At 36.1% G+C, this 15,059-nt stretch overlaps 1 protein-coding gene across 1 annotated transcript in view; it reads left to right on the top strand.

The window, feature by feature from the left end:
- TEX15 (testis expressed 15, meiosis and synapsis associated) overlaps window positions 1-14,507 on the top strand; it is a gene marked incomplete at both ends in the record, with an annotated part of 41,108 nt that extends 26,601 nt beyond the window's left edge. The window contains 4 exon segments of the mRNA XM_082680379.1: window positions 1,610-8,937; window positions 10,790-10,848; window positions 14,188-14,283; window positions 14,285-14,507. Coding sequence (XP_082536505.1) covers window positions 1,610-8,937; window positions 10,790-10,848; window positions 14,188-14,283; window positions 14,285-14,507 — 7,706 coding nt within the window.
- Window positions 14,508-15,059: the final 552 nt, after the last annotated feature.

Genomic DNA, 15,059 nt, shown 5'->3' with positions numbered 1-15,059 from the left:
TGTCTGGAGCCTGTGCTCCGCAGCGGGAGAGGCCACAACAGTGAGAGACCCGCGTACCGCAAAAAAAAAAAAAAAAGTACTTTCCTATCCCCAGGATTATAAAACTATCCCTCCATGTTTTCTTCCAGTATTTTTATGGCTTTATTTTTTAATGAATTTTGTTTTATTTCATTTCAGTATAAGGAGGTATAGGGATCCACCTTTCCTTTTTTTTTGTCCACTCCAGCTTAAGCACTACATCTCTATATTTTCTTTTTTCTTTTTTAATTTTATTTTTTATTTGTTTATTTTTGGCTGCCTTGAGTCTTCGTTGCTGCACGCAGGCTTTCTCTAGTTGAGGCAAGCGGGGGCTACTCTTCATTGCGGTGCACAGGCTTCTCACTGTGGTGGCTTCACTTGTTGCGGAGCACAGGCTCTAGGCACGCAGGCTTCAGTAGTTGCGGCACGTGGGCTCAGTAGTTGTGGCTCTCGGGCTCTAGAGCTCAGGCTCAGTAGTTGTGGCTCTCGGGCTCTAGAGCACAGGCTCAGTAGTTGTGGCGCATAGGCTTAGTTGCTCCGCAGCATGTGGGATCTTCCCGGACCAGGGCTCGAACCCGTGTACCTTGCATTGGCAGGCAGATTCCCAACCACTGCACCACCAGGGAAGTCCCACATCTGTATTTTCAAACATATTTCCACTATAGCTTACTCTAATTAAAAGGATAATCACAATAGTTATATAATTTAGAAATCTTCAACAGAGCTATTTTTTAACATTCTGTGAAAAAGAACTTCATGGTACATTCCCAGTGATATGATTATAACTTCGTATATTGTTCATGAGCAACTTCTCATTAATAATCTGTTTTAACAATGGTATTTTCATGGTATTAGTTAGCTATGAATGCTTTGTGAACGTTTTACCTGCTAAATATGTGTTTTTATAAGTTCCTTTGTTATTACATTGAAGTGCTTTATGAAATTTTAGGAATAAATCTCTATAAATTATAAAAAGAAAATTTGCTTCTATTTTCCAGGTTTTTATTTATATTTATTATTTGCCAGAATAGTTATTTCATAATGGAGCAGGGGTAGTGGTTTGCTTTGGCTCCTGGGAAGGATTTTGTGCAGCCTTTTTGATCTTTTCCCCCTCCTGTTTCTTTACCTTATTCCTCTTTTCTTTCCAGTTTTGTTCTCCTGTGGTAGAGGGAAAAGAAGCAAGGTAACAGTAGGTGGAGGGAGACAATTTTACCTAATAATGAATAGATTCTATTATTAAATATCTGCATATAGGAAATTAATATAAGAATTACCTAGTCTGTGAGCAACATGGTTTTACTCCTATTTAATTTTTCTATTTCTTAGTATTTGTCAAAATTCAAATTTTTTATGGCAAATACTTATAATGGGTCTATAGGGCAGAATTTCATACTATGTCATTTATACTTTATCGGTCGGTTACTCTTCCTCTTCTTGCTTTTTCTGCTGAGAACATACTTTAATCATCATTAGGTTATTTGATCGACTTTCAGTTAAAACCGCTTATGACATAGTTTACTTGCATTAATAGAGTTGCCTGAAGAAACACTTTTTGTTCCTGTTTTTCCTTATTTTCTTATTATTTCCACAGAAAGAACATGGTCTCTGAATAACTGTACAGTGGCCAAAAGAATTGGAAAAGGAAAAGATGCTACTGTCATCTTTGAGCATTTCAGGAAACCTATAGATCCATTTGTTCAGGAAAACTGTTCATGCAGTGCACTAAATTCAGAGATAAATCCTTACAACTCAAATATTTCTAACTCCTATGGAAATGTGCAAAATGAAAACATTTCTGTACTTGAAGCATACAGTGGACAGATGGAGCACAATTCAGCAGAATGTAGAGACACTTCTCAAGTACATGCATATGATTCAGGTCCTTCATTTATTCCCAGTGATACCAGAGAAAGTGTTAATAATGATGACCTCTTAAATTTGACACATCTTAAAGATGTTTTAAGTGGTTTTGCTCCTGCTTTTCCCCTTCATAACAATATTGGCTCAAGCACAGTTATTACTTCAAAACTCATCAAAGACCCAAGACTGATGAAGAGAGAAGAAAGCATGGGAAAACATAATACTATTACAGGTTTAAATGAGATTTTGCCATTGGAGAAGAGTTTAGATTTTGCTAATTCAGAAATAAACCTATCATCTATGCCAACTAATCCTGCCTCATCATCTGAAGTCATGCCTGGTGATCAGACTGTTCTTACTAATTATTTGGATGCCCCTTGCTTCAAAATCTCTTTGAATGAGTCACAAACCCAGGCTCACAACATGGGCTGTAAGACCTATGATTGTACAGCTCCCAGTAAAATTACCATGGCAGAACAGTGTAAGAGCCACGATAATTTTTCCTTCCCAATGTGTGTGTCAAATGTAGTCTCAGAAGTTGAAATCCAAGAACGCAGTGGAGAAAAAGCTCAGAGATCCCAGCAGAGAAGCAACATTCCAATTTTAATTGAACAAAATAGTGAGCCACATGACTCTTACGAATCAGTGAATACTGGTACAAAAGTATATAATAGTCACATCTCTCCAGAACCACAGTCTTCTAATTTTAAAACTGTATATCAGACTGGTCACCAAATGCCTACGCTTTTTCCACTCGAAAGCAAAGAAAGCATACATGAGAACATTCAAGATATTGGAAAGATGAGAAACTTCACTGGGCCAGAAGACAATTCCAAACATGAAGAAAAGCAAAATGTATGGAAAGAAAGTGATAATTCTTTTACTAATAAAACAAAAATCAGTCCAGTAGATAGTTACATTTCTTTGCATCAAGACAACAAAGAGAATGAGAATCTTGATTATTTGGTGGAAAATTGTGATCAAATATTAATTACTCAAGGGTTAGAAAAGCCAAAATCTTTCTCATCTACCACAGAGGAGAAGTATGAGCTAGATCACCTAGCATTGGAAATAGAAAATCATCTTACTCCAAGACTGGAGAACCTTTCACAAAAGCATCCTCAGCACTCTTTAGAGTACAAAGATAACGTTCACACAAGTTTTACCATTTCTCAAAAACGAATGGAACTGAAATTGGAAAAACCAGATCAAAACTGTGTTAGCGTTATGACTGATGCTTTGCAGGAAGCAAAAGACATTCCTCAGGCCAAACAACTGCCGGCCGTTACTTCATCTCATGACATTAAAACAGCTCATAATGCAAATTGCAGCATAGCTAGAGAAAATATATGTGTTAAAAGGAGAAATGGAAATGATCCAGTGTCCTTAGCGAACAGTGAAAGAGACTGCAAAGAAAATTCTCAAGTTAACAGTAAAGGTCAAGATCACACTCAGTTCTGTAATTCACAGTTGAACAGTGATGTGCACCTGAATGTTGACTGCAGAGAACAGAGAGATAATGATAAAGAAAACCAGAATGAGGCTGAAGTGGAAGACATTGCTTTGTCTACAGAAAACAACATAGGGAATATACATGGAGATGAGAAGCAGAGTTTTCATGCAAACAAAAATTTTACCACTGTAGATGAAAGGAGGGAGAATAAAGATTACAATAGCATAGAAATTCTGAGTTCTGAAGAATTTTCTACTACATTTAATTTGACTTGGGGAAAAAAATATGTGTCCACAGAATCTACATTATTAGAAAATGAAGGTACCGTAACTGCCATAAACGAAAAAGATACTGGAAGGACTGTAGAGCATTTGGTTTCCACAACATTTCCCCAGGTTGCAGGTTCTTCAGGGCATGTAGCCTCACATGCTGTAGTTCAGGTAGCTGATGCTCCAGTGCCGGCGTTAGGCACAAATCTCGAAGATCACCCAAGATACCAGTTTAAAGAAACTTGTTCTTCTGAGGGTCCAGATTTTGGTTTGTTAGTAAAATATAGGGTTTCTGATTGTGAAACAGATATGGATAAAAATCAATTACACAACTCATTTCATCAGTCGGTAAGTGACAACTCAGTTCTTCAAAGCATCAAATTGGATAATGAGATTGAAGTAGGATCAGAACGGAGTGACAGTGCTTTTCTATTTCAACAGGATGCTCATAGCCATGGAAATGTACTCTATGAAGATTTCGGGGCCTCATACGAGACTCTGAAGTCTCGCATCGGTTGGGAAGGTCTGTTAGGAAGCACTAATGGGAAGACAGAAGTTTTGAAAAGCACCACAAGGAGGGAGAATAGCGATCAGCATTACTCTGAGGAAAGTAGTTTTTACTTCTCTACAGCAAAAAACAAAGCAGAGCTCTTCAACCCAATTTTACTTCCTGATCTAGAAATTACGATTACTAATGTATTTATGCAAGGATTCAGTCCTGCTGTTGAATCCCTTGCATTGAAAGATAATTCCTGCAAATATAGAACTGAAGCCATAAAATCAGAAATAAAGGAGGAGGAGGAAGAAGTTCCACGATTTGAAATTCATTCCCAGTGTTCTGGTGAAAATTCACATCATCCATCGGAAGGTGAATTTGGTAATGTAAGGCAAGTATCAGGACTAGTGAGTAAATCTGAAACCTCACTTTCTGAAAAGCAAAACAAGGGACCTTTGGTTACTGAACCTTCTAATGTCACAACAGTAAATAACGAAAGCAGGTGTTCCTTTACAAAGTCAAAAACCGATTGTAATGATACTGGAAGTAAAAAGGACACAGAATCAAGCATTAGCCAAAGAAAGCCACATACACCTTTTAGGGACCAGAATATACCACATAAAGATTTAAGACATCACGAACTTTGTGGGAATAGGAGGAGGCTAACCAGTCAGGACTTGTTGGAACGTTTTTCTTCATTATCCCAAGGACGAATTGAAACCTCTTCACGGTCAGAAAAACACATTAGGAGTGTCCCGGATATTCTAACTAGTGAAGCATCTTTATGCACAAGCAGATGTCTTTCCAGAAAACTTGACAGAGCTGTTCGTCACTTAAAAAAAGCTCACAGAAGAGTTCACACGTCTTTGCAGCTTATAGCTAAAGTGGGAGAAAAAAGAAAGGGCCCTTTACCAAAAGCATATGCAGTAATATGCGATAATTTCTGGGAAAGTTGTGACCTTCAAGGTTATAGTTCTGTGTCTGAAAGAAGATATTACTCCACTAAGCAATTTTTGTCAAAAAGAAAATACGACAAGCCTGGAGAGAAAAGGGCTTTGGGATTTGAAGTTGATAAATCATTAACTCATGTATCAAACCACAAGTCTTATAAAACAAGTGGAGAGAGAGTCACAAAGTGCCTTTCTGAGAAAAATGTGTCCGGTGTCTCCAGAAGTCCCACCACTATTCGCGTGAGAGGATATTGTGATGGAGAGTATCCTGAATCACAGTTAGCCCTCTGCTCCAGGTCCCAAAGTACAGGTCAGTCCGCTTATAGCACTAGCAGTCTGAGAAATCCCAGATCATCAGAACTTCAGCCCTTTTCTAGAAAAACTGGGTGTCTCTCTTCCCCAGACTGCCCAGATGAGAAACTAACTAAAAGAGAAAATCAAATCGATGCAGAGTTTTTATCTAACGTTAGTAAATATGAAAAGCTTAAGAACCATTCAGCACATGGTAATATTAAGGGTACAACAAAAGAAAACAATTCTGAAGCTAATGAAGTAATAAGTAAAAGGAATTCAGTATCTTTAACTTGCATAAAAGAAAGCAACGTAAATTTTAGTGTGGACAAAAATTATGATGCAACTTGTATAGCCCACACAAAGGTGAAAACTGATGCAGTTATTTCAGTCTTAGAATCAAGTGTGACGCATGTTTTTAATATTGATATCAACAAACCAAATAACCTTATTTTATCTGGTTATACAAGAAACCTGGAAGTAAATTTTCCTATAGAAAAATGGACAGCTCCTAATGAGAGCTCCAAACCAGGCATTATTACAGGAAACTTCCTTATGGACCCATTAAATCTAACTCTGATAAAAAGCAAAAAGTGTAACAGTATTCCTCAATTGTTATCAGCCACTCTAGTGACAGACAGTGAGGGAGAATCTTCACAATCTTACCTGAATAAACAGAGCATTTTTGCTGTAGATTCTTCAGCAGTGTCTACCATTGTACCACACTGTCAACAAGGATGTGCTGGAAAGGAGCTGCTAAAGACAGAACATTGCTCTTCAAGTAATTCCTTCCGCATAGACGGGAATGGAACAAATGTTATTGAGAATTCTGAGTTGGGTTTCACATCAGTAAGTGAAGAAAGTAAGGACAATATGATGAAGAAACTATTTTCCCATGATAGTTTTCTGCTCTTAAAAGATAACATAAAGGGTTCTTCTTCCCCAAAATGTATTGCAAAGAAAGACATTCAGGACAGAAAAATGTGGAAAGATAAACAAGCAGAGAAAGCAAAAGATTCATTTCACAAAACCATGGCTGAAGGATCAAGTGTTAAGACTGAGTACAAAAATCAAAAGAATAAGACATTAGAAGAATCCTCCTACTTAAGTGAGAAAACAGTTAAAGACAACTTGGTCGATTCTCATTTAAGCATTAAAGGTGCTACTGAGGCAGTCTCTTTGAGTAACACTGCTTCTAATCAGCTTAACAAAAGAAAGAAAGAGGAAGGAAAAGTTAGTCATGACTCTCAGTCTGACTCCGCAGTGCACTCAGGAAGAGCCTGTAATTCCAAACCAGGCATTAAAGGAATGAATCATATGCCTCTTCTACATGCCCACTCTGAAACCTCCAACGTCTCTCCTCCTCCGAAGATGCCTACATCATACGTGAATGAATTAAAAGAAGAACATTGCTTAACTAATAATTTGGCTCCTATAGCTAAGATAGCTCAAATTTTGAAGAGGGCAGATGAAGCATCATCTTTGCAGATTCTACAGGAAGAAACTAAAGTTTGTCAAAATATTCTCCCTTTATTTGTTGAAGCTTTTGAAAGAAAACAAGAATGTTCATTTAAACAAATCTTGATTTCAAGAGACCTGTTGGTAGAACAAAACCTGTGGTATAACTGCAGACGCAAATTAAAACCGTGTGCTCTTGACTCCTTTGTAGAACTTCAAATGATGATGGAAACTATTCAGTTCATTGAAAACAAAACAAGGCTCTTAGGAGGTGAGCCAACATTCCGAAGCTTGCTTTGGTATGATGAGACATTGTACAGTGAGCTGCTTGGCAGACCACGTGGGTTTCAACAACAATCCAATTTCTATCCTGCTTTTCAAGGCAGGTTAAAATATCATGCATTCTGTGAGTTGCAAAACTATCATGATCAGTTGGTTGAAGTGTTTGAAGAAACCAAAAGGGAAATCAGTTCATACTACATGTTCTTAAAATACAAACGACAGATTAATGAGTGTGAGGCAGTAATGAAACATTGTTCTGATTGCTTTGACTTTTCTCTTTCTGTTCCATTTACCTGTGGAGTTAACTTTGGAGATAGTTTAGGAGACCTAGAATCCTTGAGAAAAAGTACATTAAATCTGATCAGTATATATGGGGACTCTCCCCAAAAAGATTCCTGTCCAGGAAAACAAGACCATCTATGGATTATTATAGAAATGATCTCCTCAAAAGTTAATTTTATCAAGAGCAATGAGGCAGTAAGTATTAAAATATCTCTTTATGGTCTGGAACATATCTTTTTTGATGCTGCAAAAAGTCTCGTTTGGAAAGAAAAGAGAGAGTCTTTCTGCAAAAAATACTCAGGAAAGAACAGCAAAGAAATACTACTCAAAATAAATGAACATGCTTTTTCTAAGTTGCAGAAGATATGTGATACGTTGTGTAAAGGTTTAAGCAGTGAACGCATTTCCAGTACTGGGCTTGAGAATACTATGATTGCTTCCAGAAAGTCAAATGCTCTAGTAAACAAAGCAACAATTAGCATAGAAAACTCTAGGTTTAACAGTACTTTGCTTTCATATCCAGATATCTGTTGTATTAGTGAAATATTGGATCAAGCTGAATTTGCAGACTTTAAAAAACTACAGGAACTCACTTTGAGATGTACCGATCACTTAGAAATTTTAAAAAAATACTTTCAGTTGCTGCAAGAAGATAACATAGATAATATTTTTATCACACAAGAAAATGTTTTGGACATGGTGAAAAACCACAACCATGAGGCAGTAATTTTAAAACCTGCGGCCATTGAAACCTATATTGAAATCGTCATGCTCTCAGAAACAGTTCACTTTCTTAAAAACTCAATGGCAAAGAAACTAGACAAACAGAGGTTTCGAGGTATGCTTTGGTTTGATTTGTCACTTCTTCCTGAACTGGTTCAGTGCCAAGAAGAAATGACTTCTTTCTCATTTCTTAAAGATAATTCAACAGATTGTCTTTGGAAAGTGATAGAGACTGCTATTTCTGAACTTAAGAACGATCTGGATATTATCTACAAATATAATGAAGCTGTTAATTGCTCCTATGCTCTTCATTTGCTCTCAAGAGAACTTGAAGAACTTTCAGAAATAAAAACACTTCTAAAGAAGTCTAAATATTCTCTTTCCACATACATTGACTTTGTGCCATGTATAGCATCCATAAATTATGGAAGCACTGTGACAGAGTTAGAATACAACTACACTCAGTTTTCCACCCTGCTCAAAAATGTGATGGCTGCCCCTCGGAAGGACTTAGGGAAAATGGCCCATGTTATGAAAGTCATGAAAACTATTGAAGATATGAAGATAATATGTGCTAAAAATGCTAAATTAACCATTTCCTTTATCCTGTGCCAAATGCGACATAACAGAAAGAAGACTTTGCACCTGGAGAGAAAGGAAGAAATGAATATTCATGTAAAACCTAGGAAGAATATCAACAAGTCCAGTACTTGTGTGAAGGTGCCCTCAGTTTCACAGTGCATAATGAAAAACGTTTCAAATTCCTCTAAAAAACGACCTTTCACTGTAGACGAGTGTGAAGACCCTCAGGAACAAGACGAAAATACTACCGTTTCCAGTTGTAAAAAACAAAAGGTAACAAATGTTTTAAGTGAAACCTATGTAGGTATTCTTTTTGAGAACAAGGCTACTCTTTAAGTAAACAAGTACGTAGTTTGCAGAATTGTAAAAATTGAGGATGCTTTAAATACTGCCTTGCAAAATGAATTTACTAACAACTATTGGATTAAACAATCCATATTATCTATAAAATGATGTGAATGATTTGTATATGTGAGAGATAGCCTTGCAAATGTCTACTTTTAAACTTACAAATTAATTATTTTATTTAGAAAACACTTCTTGGAAGGGTGTGAATTTTAATAACGGCTAAAGGAAAAGTACATATTATGAATGTGAGTTAAGCAAGTGACCAAGTATCTATTGAGTAGCTTCTATATAATGAGGCTATACTTAATGTTGTGGATATTAAAAATTGACAGTGGAGTCTGTGTTCTTGACCATTATCATCCACACAGAGAAATAGCACAGATATTTTAAAATAGACGATTATGAAGGAGTTAGTCCTGCCTAAGTACATTTTATTTAACAAATTTTATATAGCATTTATTAAATACTTGGCAGCATTCTAATGAATGTACAAACATTAACTTTTTCTATTCTTCACAGAATGCTTATGATGTAGGCACTGTTATTATCTTATTAAAAAGTACAGAAACTGAGGCATAGAAAGGTTAAATAACTTTCCCAAGATCACAGAGTTAGTAAACGGAAGCGCCTACATGTAAAACAAGGCAGTCTAGCTCCAGAGCCCATATTAATAATTGCCCCTACTCCACCCTCAGAAACTACTCAATATTTTTCGAGAATTTCTCATCTCAGAAGTGAAGAAAGAGAGACCTATACGCAAAATGAAAAGTAGGGTTCTTTCTCAGCTTACTCTAATTGTATTCGTTAGTTAAACTCTAGTTCTAGAGACTAGGAAACAAATCATTTATTGCACTGTGTTTGTGGGAAAATGCTTAATTAACAACCAGTTTATAAACATACTTCCAAAACACAAGAACAACACAAGTTGTGTACTCCACATCAAGAGTAAAGTGAGGGTATTACTAAAAAGGTGTTGTAAGTATAGAGAAGAAAAGCAAAATTTTAAAAAAATGGAGATTTATTCATTGATTTCATAGAAGGACACAGATCAAAGCTTTGCCTTAAAGGAAAATATGTTATCAGATGAAGGTAAAAAAATGAAGAGGGTATCCAAGCTATGGAAAATAATGTGACCAAAGACACAATGCTTATTGGCATTATTTGAGAAATGAGTTTAAAATTAAGTCTGGAACAAACATTTTAACTTAGTGGACAGAAGTAAGCTAAAGATGGAGAAGCATATCGTTTCAGATAACAGAATGTTCTAAATATAGGCCTGAAGAGTTTGAACTTCGTTCTGTACGTATTGAAGGGTAGTGTCCTGTAAAGTGTTTTTTCAGTGATTTTAAAGAGTAGAGATTTTGAGCATAGTTAGAAGTAGGAAGTCATCTAGGTCTTAGAAAAAGGTGCTGTTTTACAGAATAGGAAAGGAAAATCCATACTTGACAGACATTACTTAACAGTGGCACTGAGTGACTGGTTGATTAAAAAGGGCATAAAATAGGAAGCAGTCATAAATAGACGTGTTGTAAGATGTGGGTAAAAAGAATGTTGCAGATTGCTTTTTTAAAAAGTTTCTCCAAACATTTATGAAATATGGGAAGTCCAGCAGAGTCACTGAGTTTTGAAGGAGAGGATCATTAATGAATATAGTTTCAGACAGTACATTTTAGATGATGACAGAACAAGCAATTGCAAATGTCTGATAATTAAAATAATAAATATTGTACTTTAAACCATCAACAATGTAGGTTTTCTCTGTATTTTTTAAACATAGGTTAACATGAAAGATGTCACAAAAATCAACAGAGAAAAGGCAACGTTCAAGCATCCAAGGTAGGAGTTGCCATCAGCCCTGTCTGAAGAAAAACTAAACAAAATTGAGCACATATTAAGGAACAAGACTAAAACCTTTATTTATTACCTCTGTTGGGTTATACATGTAACTTAGGGGAGAAGAGTTAGCTAAGGAGGGAGAAGAAGATTCAGATTATGCAGTGTCTTAGGTAAGGCCTAAGGAGTTTGAATTTCATTCTGTAAGGATTGAAAGGTAATATCCTGTGAAATGCGTTTTCACAGTGATTTAAAGGTTAAGGAGATTCTAAGTACAGTTAAAAGTAGTAAGTCAGCCAGGGCTTAGAAAAGAGTGACGCTTTACAGAATAAGAAGGTAAAAGTCGTATTTGACAGACATTATTTAATGAATTGATGGGGCTTAGCAACTGGCTTATTACTAAAAAGGGCATAGAATGGGGGCAAATGATCAGATTTTTTTAAAACTTGTGGATTTTATAGACCTGTCGAATTTCAAGACTGGCTAACAAGATAAAAATTGACAAGTTTTATTCCTAAGTGGGAGCTTAGTCAAACACACTCCCATATTATAAGTATACTACTGTTTCATGAAAGGACGTATTAACACCACAATATAGAAAGAACATGATTTCAGAATAAAGGCTAGTTCTTTAAATTGTTTTTGAATTAGTTATTTTTATTAAAAACCCACTACATTATTTATGTTTTTCTCATTTTGACGTGAAGTGGCACCACTGGACTTGTTGACCATCTCTTGTTTCATTCAACTCTGTAAGTTTTTCAATTTATGACAAGCTTCATTTTTTACCATCTTTTTTTCCATCCTATGAAGGAAAATGAATAATATGAACTAAAAGAAGATAAGCATTCTCATTTCTGTCTTATTTGGTTTTGCTTCTGTAAATATAATCTTTAGGACTTCCCTGGTGGTGGCACAGTGGTTAAGAATCCACCTGCCAATGCAGGGGACACAGGTTCCAGCCCTGGTCCAGGAAGATCCCACGTGCCGCAGAGCAACAAAGCCCGCGCGCCACAACTACTGAGCCTGCGCTCTAGAGCCTGCGAGCCACAACTACTGAATCCCGTGCACCTAGAGCCCATGCTCTGCAACAAGAGAAGCCACCACAGTGAGAAGCCCGCGTACCACAATGAAGAGTAGCCCCCATTCACCACAACTAGAGAAAGCCCGTGCACAGCAATGAAGACCCAACACAGCCAAAAATAAATTAATTATTTTAAAAATTAAATATGATCTTTAATTTACTACATTTCTAGAATCTTTTTCCTGGCACAGATGACTCTTTAAATAATTGTGTAGTGGCATAAGGATGAATAGGCTATCAGAGGCATAACATAAACCAGTTCTGTAATCATCTTAGTTTTGTAACTAAGATGATTTGTTTTACTTAGTTTACAAAACTAAGTTTTGTAAGTACAGGTAGTATTTGCTGCTCAAAGAATCAAACTGTGCCTCAATTAGCAGGAAAATAAATTCTAATATAAGGTGCCATGGTCGTGGAAGAACATCCTCTAAGAGAATGGGTAAAAGGATAGATCACACAGGCAGCTGTCAATCTGTAAGGTTGAGACATCACTGAAACATCATTGGAAATGTGATAAAGTCAAAATTGTCCTTTCTGGAAACTGTCAAAGTATTCTGTTGGGTTGGATGATGATGTAGGTTGTCATTCAAGTGCCTTTTAAGGAGGCTGGGTTAAGTAAAATAGGGGCTTTTAGTTTCGTGAGTGGGATACACAAATTCTAGGCCAAAGGTTAATTTCTCTTGACTGTGGAGGAATGGTTACTTCTTTCTTTCAACATGTTCTTTTCCACTTGTAATTTGAAGAATTTGATGAGACACCAAAAAAATATAATTGCTGTGGAGACCTGCATTAACTGTCTGGCTCTAGACCTTCAATAATGAATGCTTCCTTCACCCTGATCGAGACTGTCTAAATTTAGATAGGAATGCCAAGGATATTCACTTGGCAAGAAATTTTTGAAGTCTGCTTTTCCTACTCTCGACCTTGAACAGACAAAATATCTCAATACTTTGTGACAAGATAGTCTTTTGGGGGTAGGGGTCACAGCTAGTGGTTTCACCAGCTATATATGGCCATTTGCAAGTAAAGAAGATTGTCAATAGGTTGGAGGTATATGAATTAGAAACTACTGCAAAAAAATTGAAATCAGGAAGTGTCCAAAGCATAACATGATTTATTACAATATTGGCAGCACTCGGTATTTTCAGATGTATTGGAAATATATTTGAAATGTGGCATATATCACCTTCAGCAAGAAAAGTATCTAAATTCAAACCAAGGGAGGAAAACTGGAGAAATATGTTTCTTGTATAATGCCAATACAAAGAGGAAAATGTGAATCTTAAGAATTCTTTTCCTAAATAAAATTTTCAAATCTATATTTATATTGAAAATTTGTGACTCTGTATATTTAAAGTTGTTTGTATGTGTGTTACACTTAATAGGACTATGAGATCTCATCCCGAAAGTGAAAATGAAATAGGACCAAGTTCATCTGACAATCTGAAAAGAAACCATGTCTCTCCAAAAAAAGTTGAAATTCAGCTATCACTACCTGGCTCACTTTTACCTTTAAAGAACCTAAAAGACACTTGTGTGTCAAAGTTAGAGGGCAAAATAGACAGGGAAGCTTAAATAACATGAAGGAAAGAAATGTAAATTTTAGTGTTGCTGAAACAAAAAGTGATAAGATTGTTCTCCTTTGGCAATTTCTGACCAAAAACGTGTAGATGGTACACTTTCAAAAGACCAGGAGATAACTTCTCAGAAATTTCTTAAGAATTCCTCAGATCCTGCAGAGAAATCTTGTCTCTCAGACATAAAACCAGAAATTGATGCTTCTCTTCTGCCTGATGCATCAGTGCTCTCAAAGCCTGTTTTCTAATTTGTGAGGGATATCAATGCCAATTTAGAAATGCATGACACTGACTTTGAACCTCAAGATAATGAAATACTAAATTCATCCATTAAAAATTCTAAATGCACCAGTTCTCCAGAACCCATACATGTCCAGAACAAAATTCCTGTTCTACAAATAAAACACAACCTGCAAAAACGGAGTCAGAAGAAAAACATAGGAAGGATACATTGAATTCCAGTACTACACCTGTTGAAGCATCTGAGAACATGACCCTTAATGTGAATCAAACAGTAGAATACTCTTTTTCTGAACAATAGAATTCAAAAGTTTTAACTCAGAATGCTGCCACATATTGGAATGAAATTCCACAGTCTGCATGTACCCCAGTATATAATTCTTCTGAGCAGTCATTTGGAACTTCATATCCTCACTCTGCTTCGTGTGTTTATCGTTACAGCAGCAGCAATGGCAGTTCCATTACCCCGACATACCAGGGAATAACATCCTATGAAGTACAGCCACCTCCTTTTGGGATGTTGACTGCAGTTACAAGTTCAAAATACGCATTCTAATCTTTTGTACTCTCCATATTTTGGTTACTTTGCTGGGGAACGACAAGCAAATGACTTTGTGCCAGTGAGTGGACATTTTCAAACTCAAATGCCTGTTTACAATTTTCAGCAGCCAATTTTTTCACAGTATGTTTACTATCAACCGGTCACTGCATACCCTTGCTTTCCTGATTTGAAGGTGCTTCCAGAAGTTCCTTGGACTTAACGGTGAGTTTCATAAGTTTAGTACTTGCTTTGTAGAGTTTTCACTTTTATCTTTGTACATTTATGTAAGTGGAATTTACAACAGGTGGTGACAGATGGCACATTTTTCTGTGTAGACTTGTAGAATTGTTTAAAATCAGGCAGAGCTGAATTACATTGTCAGTGGAAAACTAGTTGTCAAAGACTGAGAAAGAAAGAATTGGTAATATCACTAAATATGTCCTTCAATAAAACGCAACTTCAAGGAATAATAGTTAAGTAAATTATAGTTATTGAAATATGCAACCATTGAAGGGTTTATAAAAGTTTTTAATGACAATTTTAAAAACTGTATTGTATAAATTTACTTACATAAATAAAGAAATGCATAGATACATGGAAATAAAGTACACTAACATTTTAACTTGTCTCCCTGTGAGTGATAAAATTCGGAGTTTGTGGAGAGCGTTCATTATTTTCTAGATTTCCTATTGTGAACATACATTTTTTGATAAATGAAGAAAAAAAATAGAGTAAGTAGGTGGAAAAAGGAACTTCAATCAGATAATATAGT

This window comes from Grampus griseus, assembly GCF_964374135.1.
Source record: "Grampus griseus genome assembly, chromosome: 21".
Classification (NCBI taxonomy): Eukaryota; Metazoa; Chordata; class Mammalia; order Artiodactyla; family Delphinidae; genus Grampus; species Grampus griseus.
Note: the sequence above shows the minus strand (reverse complement) of the source record. Positions and strands in the feature narration are given on the sequence as shown.